Source organism: Pelodiscus sinensis, chromosome 9 (genome assembly GCF_052426305.1).
Source record: "Pelodiscus sinensis isolate ZL-2025 chromosome 9, ASM5242630v1, whole genome shotgun sequence".
NCBI lineage: Eukaryota > Metazoa > Chordata > Testudines > Trionychidae > Pelodiscus > Pelodiscus sinensis.
This window is the reverse complement of record NC_143060.1, coordinates 41,760,613-41,781,855: the sequence shown is the minus strand read 5'-3', so window position 1 is coordinate 41,781,855 and position 21,243 is coordinate 41,760,613. Positions and strand designations below refer to the sequence as shown.

Genomic DNA, 21,243 nt, shown 5'->3' with positions numbered 1-21,243 from the left:
TTTAATAAATTTGTTATTTTATTTCATAATTTTGCAATTCAATTGGCATTAGCATGGCCTCACAGACCAGAGCATCTGAAGCTTATCTACTCACTGTCTTTCTTTTTCCTCCACTTCAATTTTTTTTCCTTCTCCCCCCTCCCTCCTTCCCTTATTTATTCTTGGATCTGGACTTCCAATACTCTGGTCATCTGAAGAAGTGGCTCGTTCCCACAAAAGCTCATGATACCATCTATATGTTGTTAGTCTTTAAGGTACTACTAGACTATTAGTTGTTTAAGTTTTTCCTGTTACAGACTAATTTGGCTACCCTATGAAACTTTTATTTATATTGATAGTCTTATTTCAATTGCTCCACACCTCTTTCTGAATGACTCAGATAAAATTGTACTTTTTGTGTTTTTTAGACTGGAGGAAAATACAGCCGTTAAATTGCAACGGTCAGAGAAGGCATGCAAAAAATAAATCATGTTTGAGGTTGACATATGCATCCCCTTTTAACTGCCTGACATGCACAAGTTGCATATTTTAGGGCTACCCCTAATTTGGCTTATTTATGAAGACAAGTGGAAGTGAGCTAATAGGTATCTTTAAATGTATGCCCGTTCAGGAAATCCATTCTCACATAACTGTGCTTTGAGGTAGCGGTACATGAAAGTACACGTGGAGGGCTGGATGACTCAAGATATCTTTGTAGTGAAAGACACAGACTTTCATTTTAGGTATCTGGTTAAAATCCAGCTTAATATGGTCCTGACTAAATGCTGCCATCATCTGATTGACAAATCAGTGGCCTGTGTAAAATGGCTTGGTAATCTCAGTCCAGTTCCCAGGCATATGTGCGCCCATCACAAAATCCAGCAATACTGGTTAACCATTCCTACTTGACGTGTTGGTGGCAGCTCTACAAACAACAAATGGTACGTGCAAGGGGAATTACTCCCTCGCCCTTTCATGCCCATTCCCATTCTTCCTAGAACAGGCATGAGTCATGGTAGCTCTGGGTATGTCTACACTACAGCGCTAATTCGAACTAACTTAGTTCGAATTAGTTAATTCGAACTAAGCTAATTCGAACTAACGCATCCAGACTAAAAAACTAGTTCGAATTAGCGTTTTCCTAATTCGAACTAGCATGTCCACACAGAGTGGACCCTGAACCAGGGTTAAGGATGGCCGGAAGCAGTGCCAGCAGGGCATCAGATGAGGAGTTAGAGCGTGGAGCTGCTGTCTCAGGCTAGCCGAGGGCTGTGCTTAAAGGGACCCGAACCCCACCCCGGACAGACAATTCTCAGGGGTGCCCCGCTTGCAAAGCAGTCCTGGCTTGGCTTGCCTGGAGTACCCAGACTGGGCACATCACAGCACTCGGCCATCAGACCGGCTGCACTTGCTGCAGGCTGCCATCAGGGGAGAGGGCGTAATTGGGGGGCTGCAGGAGAGCTTCCACCCCCAGAAACCCGCAGAGCCAGCCCAGTCCTCCCCATCAGGGGCTCGTACCCCATTCCTCCCTCACCTCCTTCCACTTACCCCTCCCTAGCCTCCCTTCCTGATGTACAAAATAAAGGACAATTGTGTTCAAAAATAGAATCTCTCTTTATTGAACAAAACTGGGGGAGACTGGGAAAAGGAGGTGGGAGAGGGGAAGAGAGAGGGGTGAGAGAGGGGAGGGCAACTACAATGATGAGGGATTTGGAACAGGTCCCATATGAAGAGAGGCTAAACAGACTGGGACTTTTCAGCTTAGAAAAGAGGAGATGGAGGGGGGATATGATAGAGGTCTATAAAAGCACGAGTGGGGTGGAGAGGGTGCATACAGAAAAGTTCTTCATTAGTTCCCATAAAGAAAGACTAGAGGACACCAAAGGAAAGGAATGGGTAGCAGGCTTCAAACTAGTAACAGAAAGTTGTTCTTCACAAAGCAAAGAGTCAACCTGTGGAACTCCTTGCTGCAGGAGGCTGTGACGGCTACAACTAGAACAGAGTTTAAAGAGAAGTTAGATAAAGTCATGGAGGTTGGGTCCATGGAGTGGTATTAGCCAGGGGGTAGGAGTGGTGTCCCTGCCCAAAGTTTGTGGAAGGCTGGAGAGGGATGGCACGAGACAAATGGCTTGGTCACTGTCTTCGGTCCATCCTCTCCAGGGTCCCTAGGGTTGGCCGCTGTCGGCAGACAGGCTACTGGGCTAGATGGACCTTTGGTCTGACCCAGTACAGCCATTGTAAGCTCAGGGCTCAGGGTCGGTCGAGGGTCTCAGTGGACCACCTTGATTTTCATGCACACCTGCTCCTGGGTGGCCAGGCTGGCAGCTCTCCTGCCCTAGACGGCCACTTTCCTGTGCCTAGTGCGGAGGTCATGGACAAGGTCCACGATGTCCCCACTAAACCAGGTGGGTGCCCGCCTCTTGCGGTCCTGGGCAAGCTCCTGGGAGCCACCAGCCTGGTCCCGGGAAGAGGGGGAGGTCTGGGGGACATCGGGTGGGTGGCTCGAGCCTTGCCAGGTGCAGGGTCTGCTGGCTGGGTGCTGGCAGGCTTTCACTTGGCACGGGCATCGTAGGCAGCCCGTGCCCCTTTAAGTGGTCTGGGGCCAAGGAGGGGGGCATACGAGTTTCCCTAGTGTTGGCCAGAGTGGCCACCAGGGAAAGCTGGGGAGGGCTAGCCTCCCACTAGTTCGAATTAAGGGGCTACACACCCCTTAATTCAAACTAGTAAGTTCGAACTAGGCTTAGTCCTCGTAGAATGAGGTTTACCTAGTTCGAACTAAGCGCTCCGCTAGTTCAAATTAAGTTCGAACTAGCGGAGCGCTTGTGTAGCGCCTATCAAAGTTAATTCGAACTAACGTCCGTTAGTTCGAATTAACTTTGTAGTGTAGACATACCCTCTGTTGCTATCTATTCCTCTATTTCTTTTGTGCATCTCCTTTTCTTCTCTCCCATGCTTCTGCTGTTCTGTATTTTGTCCAAGGCTGCTTTCTAAGGAGTCCTTTTGAGCTCCAGCATTTCTCTGGGCTACAAACTACAGGAGCACAGGCAAAGCCAAACTTTTCTGCTTCTGCCAATTGAACAGGCTGAAAAATTCCTGTTCTCAGCCTGACATCTGTGAATAAGCACTTATCCTCATGCAAGAATGATTTCTGAGTGACAACAGCTGATCCAGTACTGGAAAGGAGGCAGAATTCAGGGCCACTCTGGGTTTCACTTTGCTACAGGCTGTTTAACTAGCCTGAATTAATGGTGAAAAGACAAGTGGAGATTCAAAGAAACCATGGCTAAGCAAGAAGCAGACTTGTTAACCTTGCATAGCACTCATCTGTCCAAGGATGGGTTCTCTCTATAATGAATCCATATTAAGAGGTAGAATCTCCATCCTTATTTTAGAGGATCTACTATTACACTCCCTTAAAACAAAAGGGTGCATAAAGAGCCTATCTCCAAGGGGCACTTTTACTGCACCGTGAATTGTCCAGCATTGTTATTATCCTGTCACTGTTTCAGTATAAATCTACATCCCGATGGCATATATTATACCCAAATCAGCCCTGATAAAGCATGGCAAAATTGCTTGCTATTCCATTGCAAGTCACAGGACAAGCACCCATGTACACTAAGAATGTTAAAATGTGGGTATCAGGCTAATGGTATTAGTTGATAAAACCACTCTGCAGAGCTGCTGTGGGGATAACTCCAGGAGCCAGCTCAAGCTGGGACTGAGCTGGGGATTGGCTCCGGGAGCTACCTGCGCCGCAGCTCTGCATTTTAAATGTAGTAAGAGCCACTGGACTCTTACTATATTTAAAATGCAGAGGCAAAGAGATTAGCACAAGCCAGGACTGTTCAGTCCTGGCTCACACTGAGTCCAGCAGCCCCTGTTCACGGGAAACATTGCAAACAGAGGCCGGTGCTGGAGCAGCCTCTGTTTGCGATGGACAAGGCTGGCCACCGCAAACACTGGCTGCTTCGGAACGAGCCCCTGTTCACAGCAGCCAGGACCAGCCATGGCAGCCTCTCCTAACTCCCGCTGCTGCTTCTGATAGAGGTAGCAGTGGGGAAGCAGGTGGCACCCCGGAGACAGTCCACAAGGAGCACTGGGCCAGCGGGGACTTAAGCAGTCCCTGCTGGCCTCATGTTCCTAAGGTGGCAGCTTCAGACTTTGAAATGTATAAGAGCCCCATTTCTACTTACATTTCAAAGGCTGAAGTGGCCGCAGTGGGAATACGGGCCAGTGGGGACTGCTTGACTCTCCGCTGGCCCTGTGCTCCCTGCGGCGCTCTTGTATATTTCAAAGACTGAAGCGGCCACAGTGGGAATCAGTCGAGCGGGGACTGCTTTAGTCCCCACTCATATCATTTCCCTGCCCCCTCACCCTCGGAACTGGTGCTGAGGGGCACTGGCTTTTAAATTGGCTCCCCCCCGCACCGGCTCCTGCTCCCATCCTTGCTACCTCTCTCTGATAAAGGCAGCTTACGCTTATCGGATAGTTGACTAGTCGCTTACATCCCAAATGTACACTAGGGCTGAGTTTGGCCAATGTCTTTCCATTGGCTGTGCTATGACTATTATCTTTTCTTTTCATACTTATTGTACCAGTCTGAAGTTTAAATGACATTACATAACATAAGAACGGCCGTACTGGGTCAGACCAAAGGTCCATCTAGCTCAGTATCCTGTCTGCCGACAGTGGCCAGCACCAGGTGACCCAGAGAGGGTGGACCAAAGACAATGATAAAGCGATTTGTCTCCTGCCATTCCTCTCCATCTTCTGACAAACAGAGGCCAAGGACACCATTTTATCCCCTGGCTAATAGCCTTTTATGGACCTAACCTCCATGAAATTATCTAGCTTCTCTTTAAATTCTATTATAGTCCTAGCCTTCACAGCCTCCTATGGCAAGGAGTTCCACAGGTTGACTACACGCTGTGTGAAGAAGAACTTTCTTTTATTAGTTTTAAACCTGCTACCCATTAATTTCATTTGGTGTCCTCTAGTTCTTCTATTTAGGGAACTAATAAATAACTTTTCTTTATCAGCCCTCTCCACACCACTCATGATTTTATATACCTCTATCATATCCCCCCTCAGTCTCCTCTTTTCTAAACTGAAAAGTCCCAGTCTCTTTAACCTCTCCTCATATGGGACCCGGTCTAAACCCCTAATCATTTTAGTTGCCCTTTTCTGAACCCTTTCCAAGGCCAAAATATCTTTTTTGAGGTGAAGAGACCACATCTGTACACAGTATTCAAGATGTGGGCGTACCATAGTTTTATACAGGGGCAGTAAGATATTCTGGGTCTTATTTTCTATCCCTTTCTTAATAATTCCTATCATCCTATTTGCCTTTTTGCCCGCCGCTGCACACTGTGTGGAAGTTTTCAGAGAACTGTCCACGATAACTCCAAGATCTCTTTCCTGATTTGTCGTAGCCAAATTAGCCCCCATCATACTGTACATATAGTTGGGGTTATTTTTCCCGATGTGCATTACTTTACACTTATCCACATTAAATTTCATTTGCCATTTTGTTGCCCAATCACTCAGTTTGGTGAGATCTTCTTGGAGTCCCTCACAGTCTGCTTCTGTCTTGACTATCCTAAACAGTTTGGTATCATCTGCAAACTTTACCACCTTACTCCTTACCCCTTTCTCCAGATCATTTATGAATAAGTTGAAAAGGATTGGTCCCAGGACTGACCCTTGGGGGACACCACTAGTTACCCCTCTCCATTCTGAAAATGTACCATTTATTCCTACCCTTTGTTTTCTGTCTTTTAACCAGTTCTCAATCCAAGAAAGGACCTTCCCTCTTATCCCATGGCCATGTAATTTACACAAGAGCCTTTGGTGAGGGACCTTGTCAAAGGCTTTCTGAAAATCTAAGTATACTATATCAACTGGATCCCCCTCGTCCACATGTTTGTTAACCCCTTCAAATAACTCTAATAGATTAGTAAAACAGGATTTCCCTTTACAGAAACCATGTTGACTTTTGTCCAACAAATTATGTTCTTCTACATGCTTCACAATTTTATTCTTTACTATTGTTTCGACTAATTTGCCCGGTACTGAAGTTAGACTTACCAGTCTGCAATTGCCCGGATCACCTCTAGAGCCCTTTTTAAATATTGGTGTCACGTTAGCTACCGTCCAGTCATTAGGTACGGAAGCCAATTTAAGGGATAGGTTACAAACCACAGATAATAGCTCAGCAGTTTCCCTTTTGAGTTCTTTTAGAACCCTTGGATGAATGCTATCCGGTCCCAGAGATTTGTTAACATTAAGTTTTTCTATTCATTCCAAAACCTCCTCTAATGACACTTCAATCCGGGACAGTTCCTCAGATTCATCACCCACAAAGGACGGTGCAGATTTGGGAATCTCCCCAACGTCCTCAGCCGTGAAGACTGAAGCAAAGAAATCATTTAGTTTCTCCACAATGGCTTTATCGTCCTTGATTGCTCCTTTTATAGCTCGATCATCTAGGGGACCCACAGGTTTTTTAGCAGGCTTCCTTCTTCTAATGTACTTTAAAAAGATTTTATTTCTTTTTGAGTTTTTGGCTAGCTGTTCCTCAAAATCTTTTTTTGCTTTTCTTCTTACATTTTTATACTTGATTTGACAGTGTTTGTGTTCCTTTCTATTTATCTCACTAGGATTGGACTTCCACTTCTTAAAAGATGTCTTTTTGTCCCTCACTGCTTCTTTTACATGGTGGTTAAGCCACGGTGACTCTTTTTTAGGTCTCTTGCTATGTTTTTTAATTTGGGATATACATTTAAGTTGGGCCTCTATTATGGTGTCTTTAAAAAGTTTCCATGCAGCTTTCAGGGATTTGACTCTAGTCACTGTGCCTTTTAATTTCTGTTTAACCTCCTCATTTTTGTGTAATTCCCCTTTTTGAAATTAAATGCCAGGGTGCTGGACTGCTGAGGTGTTCTTCCCACCACAGGAATGTTGAATGTCACTATTCCCAAGCGGTCCTGTAACGGTTATTTCCTGGACCTGATCCTGCGCTCCACTCAGGACTAAATCGAGAATTGCCTCTCCCCTTGTGGGTTCCTGCACCAGCTGCTCCAAGAAGCAGTCATTTAAGCCATTGAGAAATTTTATCTCCGCTTCTCTTCCTGAGGTTACATGTATCCAGTCAATATGGGGATAATTAAAATCCCCCATTATTATAGAGTTCTTTATTTTGGTATCCTCTCTAAACTCCCTCAGCATTTCAATGTCAGTATCGCTGTCCTGGTCAGTAATATATCCCTACTGCTAATTTCTTATTATTGGAGCATGGAATTACTATCCATAGCGATTCTATTGAACATGTTGATTCACTTAATATTTTTATTTCATTTGATTCTACATTATCTTTCACATACATTGCCACTCTGCCACCCACCCGGCCTGTTCTATCCTTTCGATATATTTTATATCCCAGTATGATTGTGTCCCACAGATTTTCCTCATTCCACCAGGTTTTAGTGATGCCTATTATGTCAATCTCCTCATTTAATACGAGGTACTCTAGTTCACCCATCTTATTAGTCAGACTCCTAGCATTTGTGTAGAAGCACTTTAAAAATTTGCTACTGCTTATTTGTCTGCCCTTCCCTGATGCATTGGATTCCTTTCTTTGCGGTTGTTTGTCTGCTCTGGCCCATGGTTTGCCCTCTCCCCTCCTCTCTTTCTGACTACAGCTTAAAGAATCTCTATCAATGGATTCTCCTCTAAGAGAAGTCTCCCTCTGATTTACGTGCATCTCCGCACCAATTGGCTTTCCCCCATCTCTTAGTTTAAAAACTGCTCTACAGCCTTTTTAATGTTTAGTGCCAGCAGTCTGGTTCCACCCTGGTTTAGGTGGAGCCCATCCTTCCTGTATAGGCTCCCCCTCTCCCAAAAGTGTCCCCAGTTCCTAATAAATCCAAACCCCTCTTCCTTATACCATCATCTCATCCACGCATCGAGACTCTGAAGCTCTGCCTGCCTACCTGGCCCTGCACATGGAACTGGAAGCATTTCCGAGAATGCCACCATAGAGGTCCTAGATTTCACTCTTTTTCCTAGCAGCCTAAATTTGGCCTCCAGGGTATCTCTCCTACCCTTCCCTACGTCATTGGTACCTACACATACCATGACCACCGGCTCCTCCCCAGCACTACACATAAGTCTATCTAGATGCCTCGAGAGATCCGCAACCTTCGCACCAGGCAGGCAAGTGACCATACGGTTCTCCCGGTCATCACAAACCCAACTATCTATGTTTCTAACGATCGAATCACCCACTACTAACACCTGCCTCTGCCTAACTGGCATTCCCTCCCCCTCAGAGGTATCCTCAGTGCGAGAGGATACTGCAACATCCTCTGGGAGGAAGGTCCCAACTACGGGATGGTTTCCCTCTGCTCCCATTGAATGCTCTGTTCCCTTGAGACTTTCATCCTCCTTAAGAGCACTGGGGCTCTCAGACTGGAGGTGGGACAGTACTACAGTGTCCCGGAAAGTTTCATCAACATATCTCTCTACTTCCCTTAGCTCCTCCAGTTCAGCCACCCTGGCCTCCAAAGCCCGAACTTGGTCTCTGAGGGTCAGGAGCTCCTTGCAACGGGTGCACACATATGCCACCTGCCACAGGGCAGGTAATCATACATGTTACACTCGACGCAATAAACAGGATAGTCCCCACTCTGCTGCTGGGCTTCTGACTCAATTTTTCTAATGAATAAATTTAAGTATAAACTGGGATTCTTTTTAAACCTCTGGAATATAGATTATTATAAGAGTAATGTTTTAAAGAAGGTCAGAAGTCACTAGTGTCCTCTAACCTCCCTCTCCAAACTCCCTGTTAGCTGTTCCTGTTCGCAAGCTCTCTGGTCGCTGAGTCACAGGATTATATAGCTCTGGTAGCCCCTCCCCCTGACTCAGGCTCAGCCAATTAACAGAGGCTTCTAGATTTCAAACCTTTCAGAAGCTCCTTCAAACCAACCAACCAACCAACCAACCAACCAACCAACCAGATAAACACAAGCTCAGCACACAGCAAATAACTCCCCCACACACAAACACACACTCCAGACAGCCACTTACCACAAGGATCCCGTTTTTACTCCTCCTTTACCTGGAGAACTCCCTCTCCAAACTCCCTGTTAGCTGTTCCTGTTCACTAAATATTATATGAATATTTAGTGTCAAGGTAAAGTTATACAGGCCAAGATAGATTATTAAGTCATAGTATAATTGCTATCACGTAAATTTCAGATTTACTGAGATAACAGTTGCTCCAAATTTTGCTAAGAAATGAGATTGTGAAAACAATGATCCAAAGCTTTGTATTGACTTATGCAATGTGATTTGAAAACTAGTGTGAACAGAGACATTATGGGTCCATCTAGACTGGCAAGATTTTTGCAAAAACATGCCAGCTGTCTACACTGGCTGCTTGAAGTTGCGCAAGAGCGCTGACTTTGTAATGTACAAATTCAGTGATTCTTGCGCAAATACTTTCCCGCTCCTGCTCGGGAAAAAGCCCTCTTGTGCAGGGAAGAACTGTTTTTCGCCAGTGTAGACAGGGAAGAACTGTTTTGCGCAAAAAAGCCCCGATGGCTAAAATGGCGATCAGGGCTTTCTTGCGCAGAATCGCATCTAGACTGGCCACGGATGCTTTTGCGCAAAGGCACTTGCCAATCTAGACACGCTTTTGTGGAAATACTTTTAACAGAAAAACTTTTTCCGTTAAAAGTATTTCTGCAAAATCATGCCAGTCTAGACGCAGCCTATGAGTTTTATATTGGATAGGAAATGGCCATAAATTTCTTTCTAGCTACTGAGAAGTAGCTGACTCTCAGATGGATACAGTAGGTTTGCATTACTTACCATTTTGTCTATTAATGAACTCGTTTATACTAGCATTTCATTCATTCCTAGTTAAGGACAGAAAGAGGACTTTTCTCTTAGATCTCTTTAGTTTCCTAAATTTAAAATGACTGTTGGCTCCACTTTGAAGGAATCCTGTATAAATACATCTTGAATTATCCTGCTATGAAATTTACCACCATAAACATTTCATATATATGTCTCATTTGAACTTTGTGCACTGGCATCACCTATGTTCAAGATAGGAGAAAGATTATTTTTTGCCCATGATGAGAGCCAAGAGAGTTGCCCTTGGACCTCAGAAATATATCAGAAAACAAATTTCAATGGGATGAATGTACCAGTTAAATGTCTGGCAGTGGATTGTTACATGGCAGCCACTTCATCAGTATGATTTCTTAAAATGTGGGTGTTAGGAAACCATGTTACTGGGAAAGTTTAACTACTGCATCCTGTAATTAGAGCAGTGGTTCTCAAACTTTTGAATTGGGACTCCTTTCACACTGGAAGCCTAGGAGTGCAACTCTGGCCCATCCACTTGATACATTTTTTGTACACACACAATTTTTTGCACACAGGAATTTGTGCAGACAAACCTTTGAATGCAAAACGTTCTTTAATAAGGAAATATGAAGACTGGTGATCAGGAACCATGAGAGCCTTCGGACTGTTCCTTCACGTGAATCAGGAATTGATGATCCTGATTTGCCCAACCGAGGAAGAGTTCAGAGATTAGCCTGCAGGGTCCTTGAAGAATTTACGAAACAGAATGAAAAAGGGAGAAATGTAAACTACAGAATTGAGACTGAGTCAGATTCTGATCTCAAGTGCACCACTCTATACAAGGCATAACTATTCTCAACTTCAACTCTTTATTTGTACCAATGTAACTCAGATCAAAATGTAGCTCTCTGCACATAGTCCAATGACTGGAATGCCACACTGCAAATATTGATTCTATTCCCAGCTCTGAGATTGACTTGCTATATGACCTTGCACAAGTCATATAACCTCTTAGCTTCCACATCTGTAAAATGGAATAGGGCTACTTATTTATGGAAAGCACAGATGAATGTGCCAAACACTTGAAGGCTATGTCTACACCGCAGGCTTGTGCAAAAACGGCTGTTCTTGTGCAAAAACTTGCAGTGTCTACACTGCACGCTCGTTCTTGTGCAAGTAAATTTACAGTACAGCGTCAGAAAACAGAGCTTCTTCCAGAAGAGCTATTCCTCTCCCCACGAAGAATAAGCCCTCTTGCGCAGAGCTCTTCCACAAGAAGGCAGTGTAGACAGGCAACATGAATTTCTTGCGCAGAAATCCCTATGGCTAAAATGGCCATCTGAGCTTTCTTGTGCAAGCGAGTGTCCACACTGCCATGGATGCTCTTGCGCAAAAGCACATCTCTTGTGCAAAAGCACATGGCAGTGTGAACGCACTCTTGCGGAAGACCTTTTGCACAAGAACTCTTCTGCAAAACAGTTCTTGCGCAAGAAGCCTGCAGTGTAGACGTAGCCTTATTTATTTTTTACTAGCACTTTTACCTGGTGTTGCTCAGCTCATTAAGGAGGGGTTCATACCAGGGGGATGGAGGTGGAGTAGTGCAGAATCAGGGCTAGGAGAGTGAGGAGGGGCTCAGAGCGGGGGGTTGCAGGTGTTAGGGAAGAGGGTTGGGAGGCATGTAGGGGCTCAGGGCAGGGATAGGAGTGCAGGAGGTTGGCTGATACCCAGGGATGGCCAGGCCAGTAGGAGCAGCGCTGCCTGGCTGATGGCTCCCTGGGCTGGCAAGGGAAGCAGGGGCCACACTGCCCAGGCAGTGGCTCACCAGCATGGGAACCATACCCGTATATGCTGGCCAGCAACATCCAGAGTCCCGCTCCCAGTCAGCCACTCTTTTACCAGTGTGCCCACACTCCTGTAGTGATTCTGCATAAATGTGCCTGCTAGCAGACTCTCCCTTTGCGTTTTATGGGAAACAATCACATGCCAGGCAAATCCCAATACGCTGGCACAACTAAACCCTTACTTTGCTTTAAGTTATGATAAGAGGAATTTGTGTACCAAATTTGGTAGTCCTAGCTTTTCCATTCAGGAAGAGTTCTTGAATAGATTCATAGGTAAGTAGACAGACAGACACACAAACTCTCTCAAATACAGTAGATTAGATTTTTAAAATGCAGCTTTCAATAGCATTTGGGTGCTGAACTCCTACTGATTTCAAAAAGAGTTAAGTACCTTAGGGTATGTCTACACTACCCCCCTAGTTCGAACTAGGGGGGGTAATGTAGTCATACGGAGTTGCAAATGAAGACCGGGATTTGAATTTCCCGGGCTTCATTTGCATAAAGCCGGCCGGCGCCATTTTTAAATCCCGGCTAGGTCGAACCCCGTGCCGCTCAGCTACACGCGGCACAGACTAGCTAGTTCGAATTAGGCTTCCACGAGGCGTACAGCTAGTTCGGATAGGAAGCGTAATCCGAACTAGCTAGTCCGTGCCACGTGTAGCCGCGCGGCACGGGGTCCGACATAGCCGGCATTTAAAAATGGCGCCGGCCGGCTTTATGCAAATGAAGCCCGGGAAATTCAAATCCCGGGCTTCATTGCAACTCCGTATGACTACATTACCCCCCCTACTTCGAACTAGGAGGGTAGTGTAGACATACCCCTAGATGCTCCTGAAAATGTGCCTAGCTCCATCTCTAAATGCCTAAATACCTTTGAAAATCTGGACCACTGTGCCAAAACTCCAACAGGCAAAACAGAAACAGGGTCCCAAACAATAGCAGCTGAATTCACACATGGAGAAGTTGAGCAGAATAACTTCATCAGCAGAAAATATTACAGAAAGACCTGGATATCAGAGAAACTGATTATTGGGACACATTATTGTGTGTGAGAGAGCGGAGAGACAAAAACTATGCTGTATTTAATTCACTTTGAGCATATAATAGTCAACATCATAAGTGACTGACAGGCACTTTAAAGGTAATAGAGAACAATTTAGATGTGAAATAGTTTTGTGAAGTTCAAAATTCATTAGTGTTTCATTTGTTGCGGGTTAGAACAACCTGGTTTGAAGTTATCCTTTCCACAATGGATAAGTTAGGTGAATCAGTTTTTTGTTGATGTTCAAAGAATTTAAAATTTCCAGATCTTCTTCTCTCAGACTAAAATCAAAAACCTGGTGGGGGAAATATAACAGCGATTAAAATAAAGCAGGTAAAGATAAATAATTTATTATAAATACACTATCAAATAGCAAAATCAGGTTTTATTCTATTGTTAAATAGACTAATAATATTATTAATTGAGATGAACTCATTTAATGCATATATAGGTGTCATAAGAAAGATATTCTCAAACTCACTTTTACTCCAATGATATAAATCGGTCAAGCAAAATTCTGTTAGCTTTCTCTGTCTGACAGAAAATCTAATATAGTACTGGACAGAGCATCACACCTAAACACTGAAAACTAAAGAGCAAGAATATAGTCTCAATTGAAATGATCGCTCGCAAACTGGAACTTAATTTATGTGCTAATCCAAAAGAAAGTGAACCAGAAGACAATTCCCTAGACAGAATGGACTATAATAATCATCCTCAAGATAAAATTAATGGTACAGCAGTATTTTATGATAATCTTGCTATATTTGACATTTCACATGATTAAACAAAAACACTTGCTGTGCCATTAATATAAGGCCTCCATTAAAGTATTTGGCTCTTTCTATGCCAAGGAAGTCAATTGAAGCCACAGCACAGGACTTCTATCACTGTACTGGAGATAGTGATCATCTACTCAACTTGCCATGCATCCACTTGAATAAATTACCACAAACTTCTCTGGCAGTGGTAGACTTAATTTATTTTCATGGCATGGGTCTATGCTGCAGAGAACCATTGGGGAATATAAAACTCACAGAAAAGAACTCTCCCTTCTTTCGCACCATGAAACTGGAAAAGTCAGATGAAAAAGGGAAAAAACAACAAATTATGGATTTGTTTAAGGTTCATGCATCCTCAGTGAATTTTGAAGCCTTTTGCTTAAAAACCCCATACACCTCCCTTTTACAAAAACTGGGAGAGGGAGAGCTAACCATTTATAGAACTATCATAAAGGTAACAAAGCCTTTTTTACTAACTCTGCTCATGAATTATACTCAGCCAACCTTGACTAGTCCGCCCTCAAAAATACATCAAATATGCCCCTGCAGAGGCTCATGGTACAGGCTGAGCAAGAGAGTCACTGATGGCAACATGTTAAAAGCAGTAAAACTTTGTGAAGTTGTTTGCATGGTTGACTGAGATCTGGCACATGTGGCCCTCTGGGTATTGCCGTAGGGATCTAAGGCTGGCCCTGTCTTGTCCACACTTAACAAAGACCATCTGATGTAATCACTAGTGGACATGTGTCATATAACAAATGGATAAGGGAGGTAGTCACGTTAATACTGAACCAAATTAATCTCGGGGTGTATGCTAGTTTTTATTTCAGTGGGTGATGAAGGTGCTCAGAATTTTGGAAATCTGAGCTCTTAGCTCGTAAGACCCAGTCCCTTTACATGTCATCAGTGCTGTTCTTTAATTACTTTGCAGTAGTTGTGATTATTCCTGTTTGGTGCTGAGGATGGATAAGAGGCTGTTGAATAAAAGTGGAGAGTAAAGTCATGTTTATGTCATATATAATCACATGAGCTCATTATAGGAAATATAGTACAAATGCCCCTTTAGAGGCACTGCATTACCAATGGAGGTTGAGAAATGTGTGTAAGGATTGAGTTCAGCCAAACAGTATCACAAAGTGTTAGCACTAGGTTCTAATAGGAACACTGAAGTCAGGGACATATTTCTCAGCTCTTCAAAGCACTAGGAGAAGATTTATGCACTTTGTCTTCATTAATTTCGGCAAGAGTAGACCTGTTCTACTATAGTGCTTTGAAAGAGTAGTATTACTGTTAATTGCCTTTCCTGTCAAAAAGCAGCTAACTTAAAAAAAAAAAAGGAGATGATGTTACACACAGTGCACAAGAGTGGCAGTATATGTTTCTGACTTCTTGACATTCAGGGCTTTCAATTTATAGTTATGACAGCCTGTTTTACACATTGTTCAGAAAACCAATATAGCTACTTTTAAGTGGGGAGAGATGTTAAAGAGTCTCTGATTTTACATAAACACCTCTGCAGCTTGGTCAGAAATACTTTAGGTCTGCACTTTACATAATGATCTCTTCTATTTCTCAACTACAGGGTCCGAGATGCCTTTAATCCACATAATATAAAAGTTGTCAAGAATACAGACAAACATAAACAGAAAAGGTTAAAAAAAGCCAGGCTCAAAAGATCAGACAGAAAGATACTTGGCTGAGCAGCTGCCTCGCCCTTCCCCTTCGATTTTTTCTCCTTTCCTTATTTGTTTATTTTTCTCCTTTCCTTATGAGAACATAAGAATGGCTGTACTGGGTCAGACCAAAGGTCCATCTAGCTCAGTAGCCTGTCTGCTGACAGTGGCCAGCACCAGGTTCCCCAGAGGGGGTGGACTGAAGACAATGATAAAGCGATTTGTCTCGTGCCATCCATCTCCAGCCTCTGACAAACAGAGGCCAGGGACACCATTTCTATCCCCTGGCTAATAGCCTTTTATGGACCTAACCTCCATGAAATTATCTAGCTTCTCTTTAAACTCTGTTATAGTCCTAGCCTTCACAGCCTCCTCTGGAAAGCAGTTCCACAGGATGACTATGCGCTGTGTGAAGAAGAACTTTCTTTTATTAGTTTTAAACCTGCTACCCAGTAATTTCATTTGGTGTCTTCTAGTTCTTCTATTTATTGTTTCAGATTAGTTTTCATTACTATAGCGATCAACATGTACTAGCAAAGATGACTGATCAGGCTTACATATACAGTTCTTGATTCATCAGTATTTCAAAGCAGGTGCTACTTAACTCCAACTAAAGGGGCTGACCTAGTAGCTCAGTGTGTTAATAGTATACATAAAATTGGATAACATTATTCCTGCTCCTATTGGCATGGCTGAGGACTACAGTGATCATGTGCAACAATCTTCTAAGCCCAAATGTACGTCTGTATAAAGGTGAAGATAGTTGGTGTTACTGAATCCCATACATTCTTCCTTGTGTATTTCAACCATTTTAATCACACAGGCAGATCATGTGTGTGCACATTTTGAGAAATTCTGCAAAAGCATCCCCTACCATTGCCCTTATGGGCATTGTAATAAGAGAAAATATAAAGTGAAGTGGAGTTGGCTTTCAGTTTTCATACCTTTAGTACTACATGTTTTCTTGGTAATTGAATGCAGTATACGTCTGTTTCTAGCACAAAACACAGCTACTCATATCCTGACAGCAATGCCAAATGATGTGCATTTGCTCTCTTTTCCTTCCTCACCATTTCTTATTAGACAGACAATATTTAAAAAAAATAAGAACATTAAGCATATTAGGATATTGGTGTAATTACATCTATATGGAGTTCTGATTCAAGAAAGGCTGGAAGCAGCCCATAAAATAACAAAAGTTTCCTTTTTAAACAGCATAAAGTTAGTTAAGACAAAAATGTTAAATATGAAATCAATAAGCCCAGTTCTTTCATGGTCCAACATAACTGAAGCCAAAAAGCCAAAGAGGATTTGTCCTAGTGCTCTAAATTTAAACTAACTTTGTATTAAGCTAGAGAAAATGGTTCACAAGGGAAAGCAAGCTACAGTGTATTTTATTCCCAGCAGTCAGGAGATAACAGGATTCCATTCTTATGATACTCGGTAGAATTAATGCTTCTGAAATGAAACAATGGTTGGTGATTAGTGACGGTACAACGTGCAAAACTGCATATCACTTCTCGCCTGCACGGAAGATAACGTGTCAACTTTATAACAGCATCAGGAAACCAACATAAGCCCAAAGGACTGTATGCTTGTTTTAAAATGATGCTTTTCTGCACCAAGTGAAAAACAAAATATCCTGACACCAAGGACAACCAGGTATAAGGGTAATTAGAGGAAGCAGGCTAACAATGAGTCTTTCACATACATACTATTTCTATCTGATAATTGCCATCTGAGCCTTGTGAACATGTTACCTGCAAGCGTAATGCCAACAGGAGGGACCAAACCTGGGACCTCTAGAGCTCAGTGCATGAGCCTCTACCACTTTAGGTAAAAGCCAGCTGGCTTTCAGCTAAGGCCATAGAGATCTCTGTCTCTGTCTCTCTCTTTAAGTGGTAAGTACCACTTCATGAGACTGTGAACCACACCCAATAGGTGTGTGGATTACACAAGCAAGGAAATATTTAATTTTTTGTACATAAACTAACCTTTACATTTAGAAGCCACAATTTTATAATCAGTATTAAATACTGTTCAAGTTACTCAGTAGACTAGTCTAGTGACTAGTTCAGATGACTTAAGAGACATACCCTGGATACGTTGATACCTCCGCCAATCCCACAATAGGAAGGCTTCTATGTGGACCCCCACCAATGGACATAATGAAAGTCTTGATTTCTACATCGACGTGCTTGAGCTGACATTATCAGCAAACAACAACATATAACATACAACCTCAGTCATGCAGAACCAATACTATACACAGCCTCAAAAACAATCCTAACATCATAATCAAAGAGGCCAACAAAGGAGGTGCTGTAGTCATCATGAACAGGACAGATTATGATCAGGAAGCGAACAGACAACTCACCAATACCAGATTCTACAGGCCTCTGTCCTGTGACCCCAGTAAGGAATACCAAAAAAACATGAAAAAACTGCTCACGAAGCTCCCTGATGCTGCTCAGGAACAAATTTACACTAACACCCCCCTAATCCCCGACCAGAAACTTTCTATCTGCTACCCAAAATACACAAACTTGGTAATCCTGGATGGCCCATCATCTCAAGCATTGTCACGCTCATCACAGCATTATCTGTCTAAATTGACTCCCTCCTCAGACCCTATGCTACCAGCACTCCTGGCTACTTCCGTGACACCACTGACTTCCTGAGGAAACTTCAAAACATCAGTAAGCTACCTGAAAATACCATCCTGGCCACTATGGACATAGAAGCCCTTTACACCAACATTCCACATGAAGACAGATTACAGGCCATCAGGAACACCATCCCAGAAAACTATACTGCACACCTAATTACAGAGCTCTGCGACTTTATCCTCACCCACAACTACTTCCAATTCGGAGACAATTTTTATCTCTAAGTCAGCAGCATAGCCATGGGCACTCAAATGGCACCACAATATGCCAACATCTTTATGGCTGACCTTGAACGACGTTTCCTCAGCTCTCGCCCCCAACTTCCCTACTTTACTTACACTACATTGATGACATCTTCATCGTATGGACCGACGAAAAACAGACTCTTGAAGAATTTCACAAGGATTTCAACAACTTCCACCCCACCATCAACCTCAGCCTGGATCAGTCCACACAAGAAATCCACTTCCTGGACATTACAATACAGTTAAATAATGGACAAATTTCCACCCCCCTATACTGGAAACCCACCGACAGCTACTCTTACCTTCATGCCTCCAGCTTCCATCCCAGTCACATTTCTCAGTCTATTGTATACAGCCAAAATCTAAGATACAACCAGATTTGCTCCGATCCCACAGACAGAAACAAATACCTACAGAATCTTTATAGAGCATTCCTAAAACTAAAATACTCACCTGGAGAAGTGAAAAAACAGATTAACAGGGCCAAAAAAGTACCCAGACATGAAGTACTTCAAGACAGACCCAAAAGAGAAAATAGCAGAACTTCACTTGTTACTACCTACAGTCCACAACTCAGACCTCTTCAGCGCATTATATGCAATATATAACTCATCTTGGAAAATGATCCCTCACTCACAGAGGCCGTGGGAGAAAAGCCTATTCTCGCTTACAGACAACCCCCCAACCTGAAATGAATTCTTTCTGGTAACCATGCCATACAACCACATCATAAGCATCCAGGAACCCAGCCCTGCAACCAAATGTGATGCCAACTCTGCCCACATATTTATACAAGTGAATTCATCCCTGGAGCCAACAACATAAGCTACCAAATCAAAAGGTCATTTGACTGTACATCCATTAATTTGATTTATGTCATCAAATGCCAGCAGTGCCCCACTGCTATATATATTGGACAAACTGGACAGTCCCTATGGAAAAGAATCAATGGACACAAATCAGATATATGTAAAGGGAACATAGAGAAACCTGTTGGTGAGCACTTTACTCTTCCTAATCACTGTTTAAAAGATCTTCAAGTGGCTGTCCTGTCACAAACCAATTCTATTAGCCAAATATACAGAGAGGCATTGGAATTACAATTCATCCGCAAATTCAATTCTCATGCTAATGGACTCAATTGGGATGAGGGATGGTTGGGACACTATCAACCTAACAATCAATGAAGGTACAAACAGCTCTTTGTGTAGATTCTGGTGTTAAGAAGGGTACTTTCTATTGACTTTGATTCTTATCTGCTTCATTTTAACTACCCAGTCTTCAGGTGCTTACTGATTCCCAGCTCTGCCTTCCTGTTTTTCCCTTTGATTTTCCATACCCTCTGCTCCTTGTTTCCCACCCTCCTCCTTTTGCCCTCCCCTCCTTCTCTCCTATTTATTTTGCGTCTGCACATCCTAAACTCAAAACTCTGGTCATCTGAAGAAGTGGGCTGTGCCAACAAAAGCTCATGATACCATCTACAGTTTTTGATAGTCTATAAAGTCCTACCAATTTGTTGTTTTTTCTTGTACAGACTAACTTGGATACCCCCTGAAGCCCTTGATATCTAGTCTGTTTAAAATAACATGAAAAGTAGTTTCAAGTACTACACTTGAGGTCATTCCTCCTCATCCTCTTCAATATTTGGGGGGTGTAAAGAACCTCTCTTTTCCTTTCAACCGTGATAAGACCCACTCACACCAGGGTAAACTAACCAACATGGAAAACAGTGAGACTATCACGAAATGTATTTAGATTCACAAAGTAAACACAATGGAAAAAAGCAAAGAAATAATCTCCCCTCTAACTTTTTCATGGATTGTAAACTTAATCTTAGTTGTTACTTGCCCTAGCCATGATATGTCCCCATGTTCTAGGGAACTTCTTTCCATTACCCTCTTAACTATTTGGGTATCCCTCCTGGAGTCAGAGAGCTAATAGTGGGCTCTCTTGCTTGACCCCAGGTTTGAGCAGATCTCTGTCTGGCACATTTTTTGTATGCAACACTATACTTGAAAAATTTGAGTGTCAGGGTTGTTTGAGGCAATATTTGTGTGTCAGGGTTGTTTTTCAAATTAATTCCTATAGTTTATGAAGTATTGCCCAGGGACAATAAACAAAGCTTTGCAATAGGAGGCTATTGGTTCATTTGGATGGTTCTCTTGCTTCTCAACAGCCTATTTGTGCACAATATGCTTTCTTTTATTGCTTAATTTGAATAATGTTTAATGAAGTCCATTATACTACCTTATTCTGTAAAGTTACTTTTCAGAGGTGCTTTAGTTGATGCTCCCTGGAAAAAATATGTATTTGTGCTTTCTTGCAGAAAGCTCCCCCATGCTCACTTTACTACTGAATTCATTCCTGTCCTCCTTAGAAGACAACTAATGGGCCAAAATGTTTCTTTCAATGGCTTCTCATTTTGGATGTCCATATTTTGTGGGCATAGAGCCTATGTCACAGATCTGCTGGAGTACCTGCCACTCCAACAAAGTGTATGGTGGATATGTTCATTCTGAAAATCAAGCTCCTAGGCATCTGAAGTTGGACATCCAAAAACAGGCATCCAAAATCAGAGGCAACTTGTGAAAAGTTGGACATTAATCTTTGTTAGGAAGTTTCAAAATCTTCCTTAAAACGCAGAGCTCTATGGATGTGAGTGAGGGCTGCATTTGGTCCACTAAGTCTCTTTCCTTTATAATTCTGGTAAATGATATTATAATTTAGGAGTAGAGAGGTAGCCGTGTTAGTCTGATCTTGCTAAAACAAAAGGAAAAACTATGTAGCACTTTAAAGACTAACAAGATGGTATAATAGGTGATGAGCTTTCGTGGGCCAGACCCACGTCCTCAGATCATATTCTGAAAGAGAATTGGCATGATCATATATACCAAAGGAATACAAGGAAAAAAGTGAACACATTATTAAACTGACAGATCATATTTAGAACAGAAGGTGGGGCGAGGAAGAGGGAGGGAGGGAATAGCTGTTTATAAGTCAATGAATGGACACTGTTGGCACATGATGGCATAAATTATATTTCTGGACGAACAGGAATATGTGTCCTTGATCATATAACTGACATGGTTAGGTCCAGCGAAGGTGTCATCAGAGTAAATATGTGGACAAAGTT

The 21,243-nt window shown here is 42.8% G+C and overlaps 1 protein-coding gene across 4 annotated transcripts in view; it reads right to left on the bottom strand.

Moving 5' to 3' along the window:
* LOC102450245 (putative oxidoreductase ZK1290.5) overlaps positions 1–21,243 on the bottom strand; it is a 120,569-nt gene that overhangs the window by 813 nt on the left and 98,513 nt on the right. Inside the window, exons 7-8 of one of the 4 annotated variants that reach the window (XR_016350267.1) lie at positions 12,924–13,036; positions 10,452–10,602 (exon numbers count right to left, since the gene is read on the bottom strand). Coding sequence is in view for 2 of the 4 variants with exons in the window: in XM_089780548.1 (XP_089636674.1) it covers positions 12,935–13,036 (102 nt within the window). In the remaining 2 variants the exon portion in view is untranslated. Of the gene's footprint in view, positions 1–6,272; positions 10,603–12,710; positions 13,037–21,243 lie in introns of those variants that run through there. The other 3 variants (XM_089780548.1, XM_075936618.2, XM_089780549.1) reach the window with 3 other exon arrangements.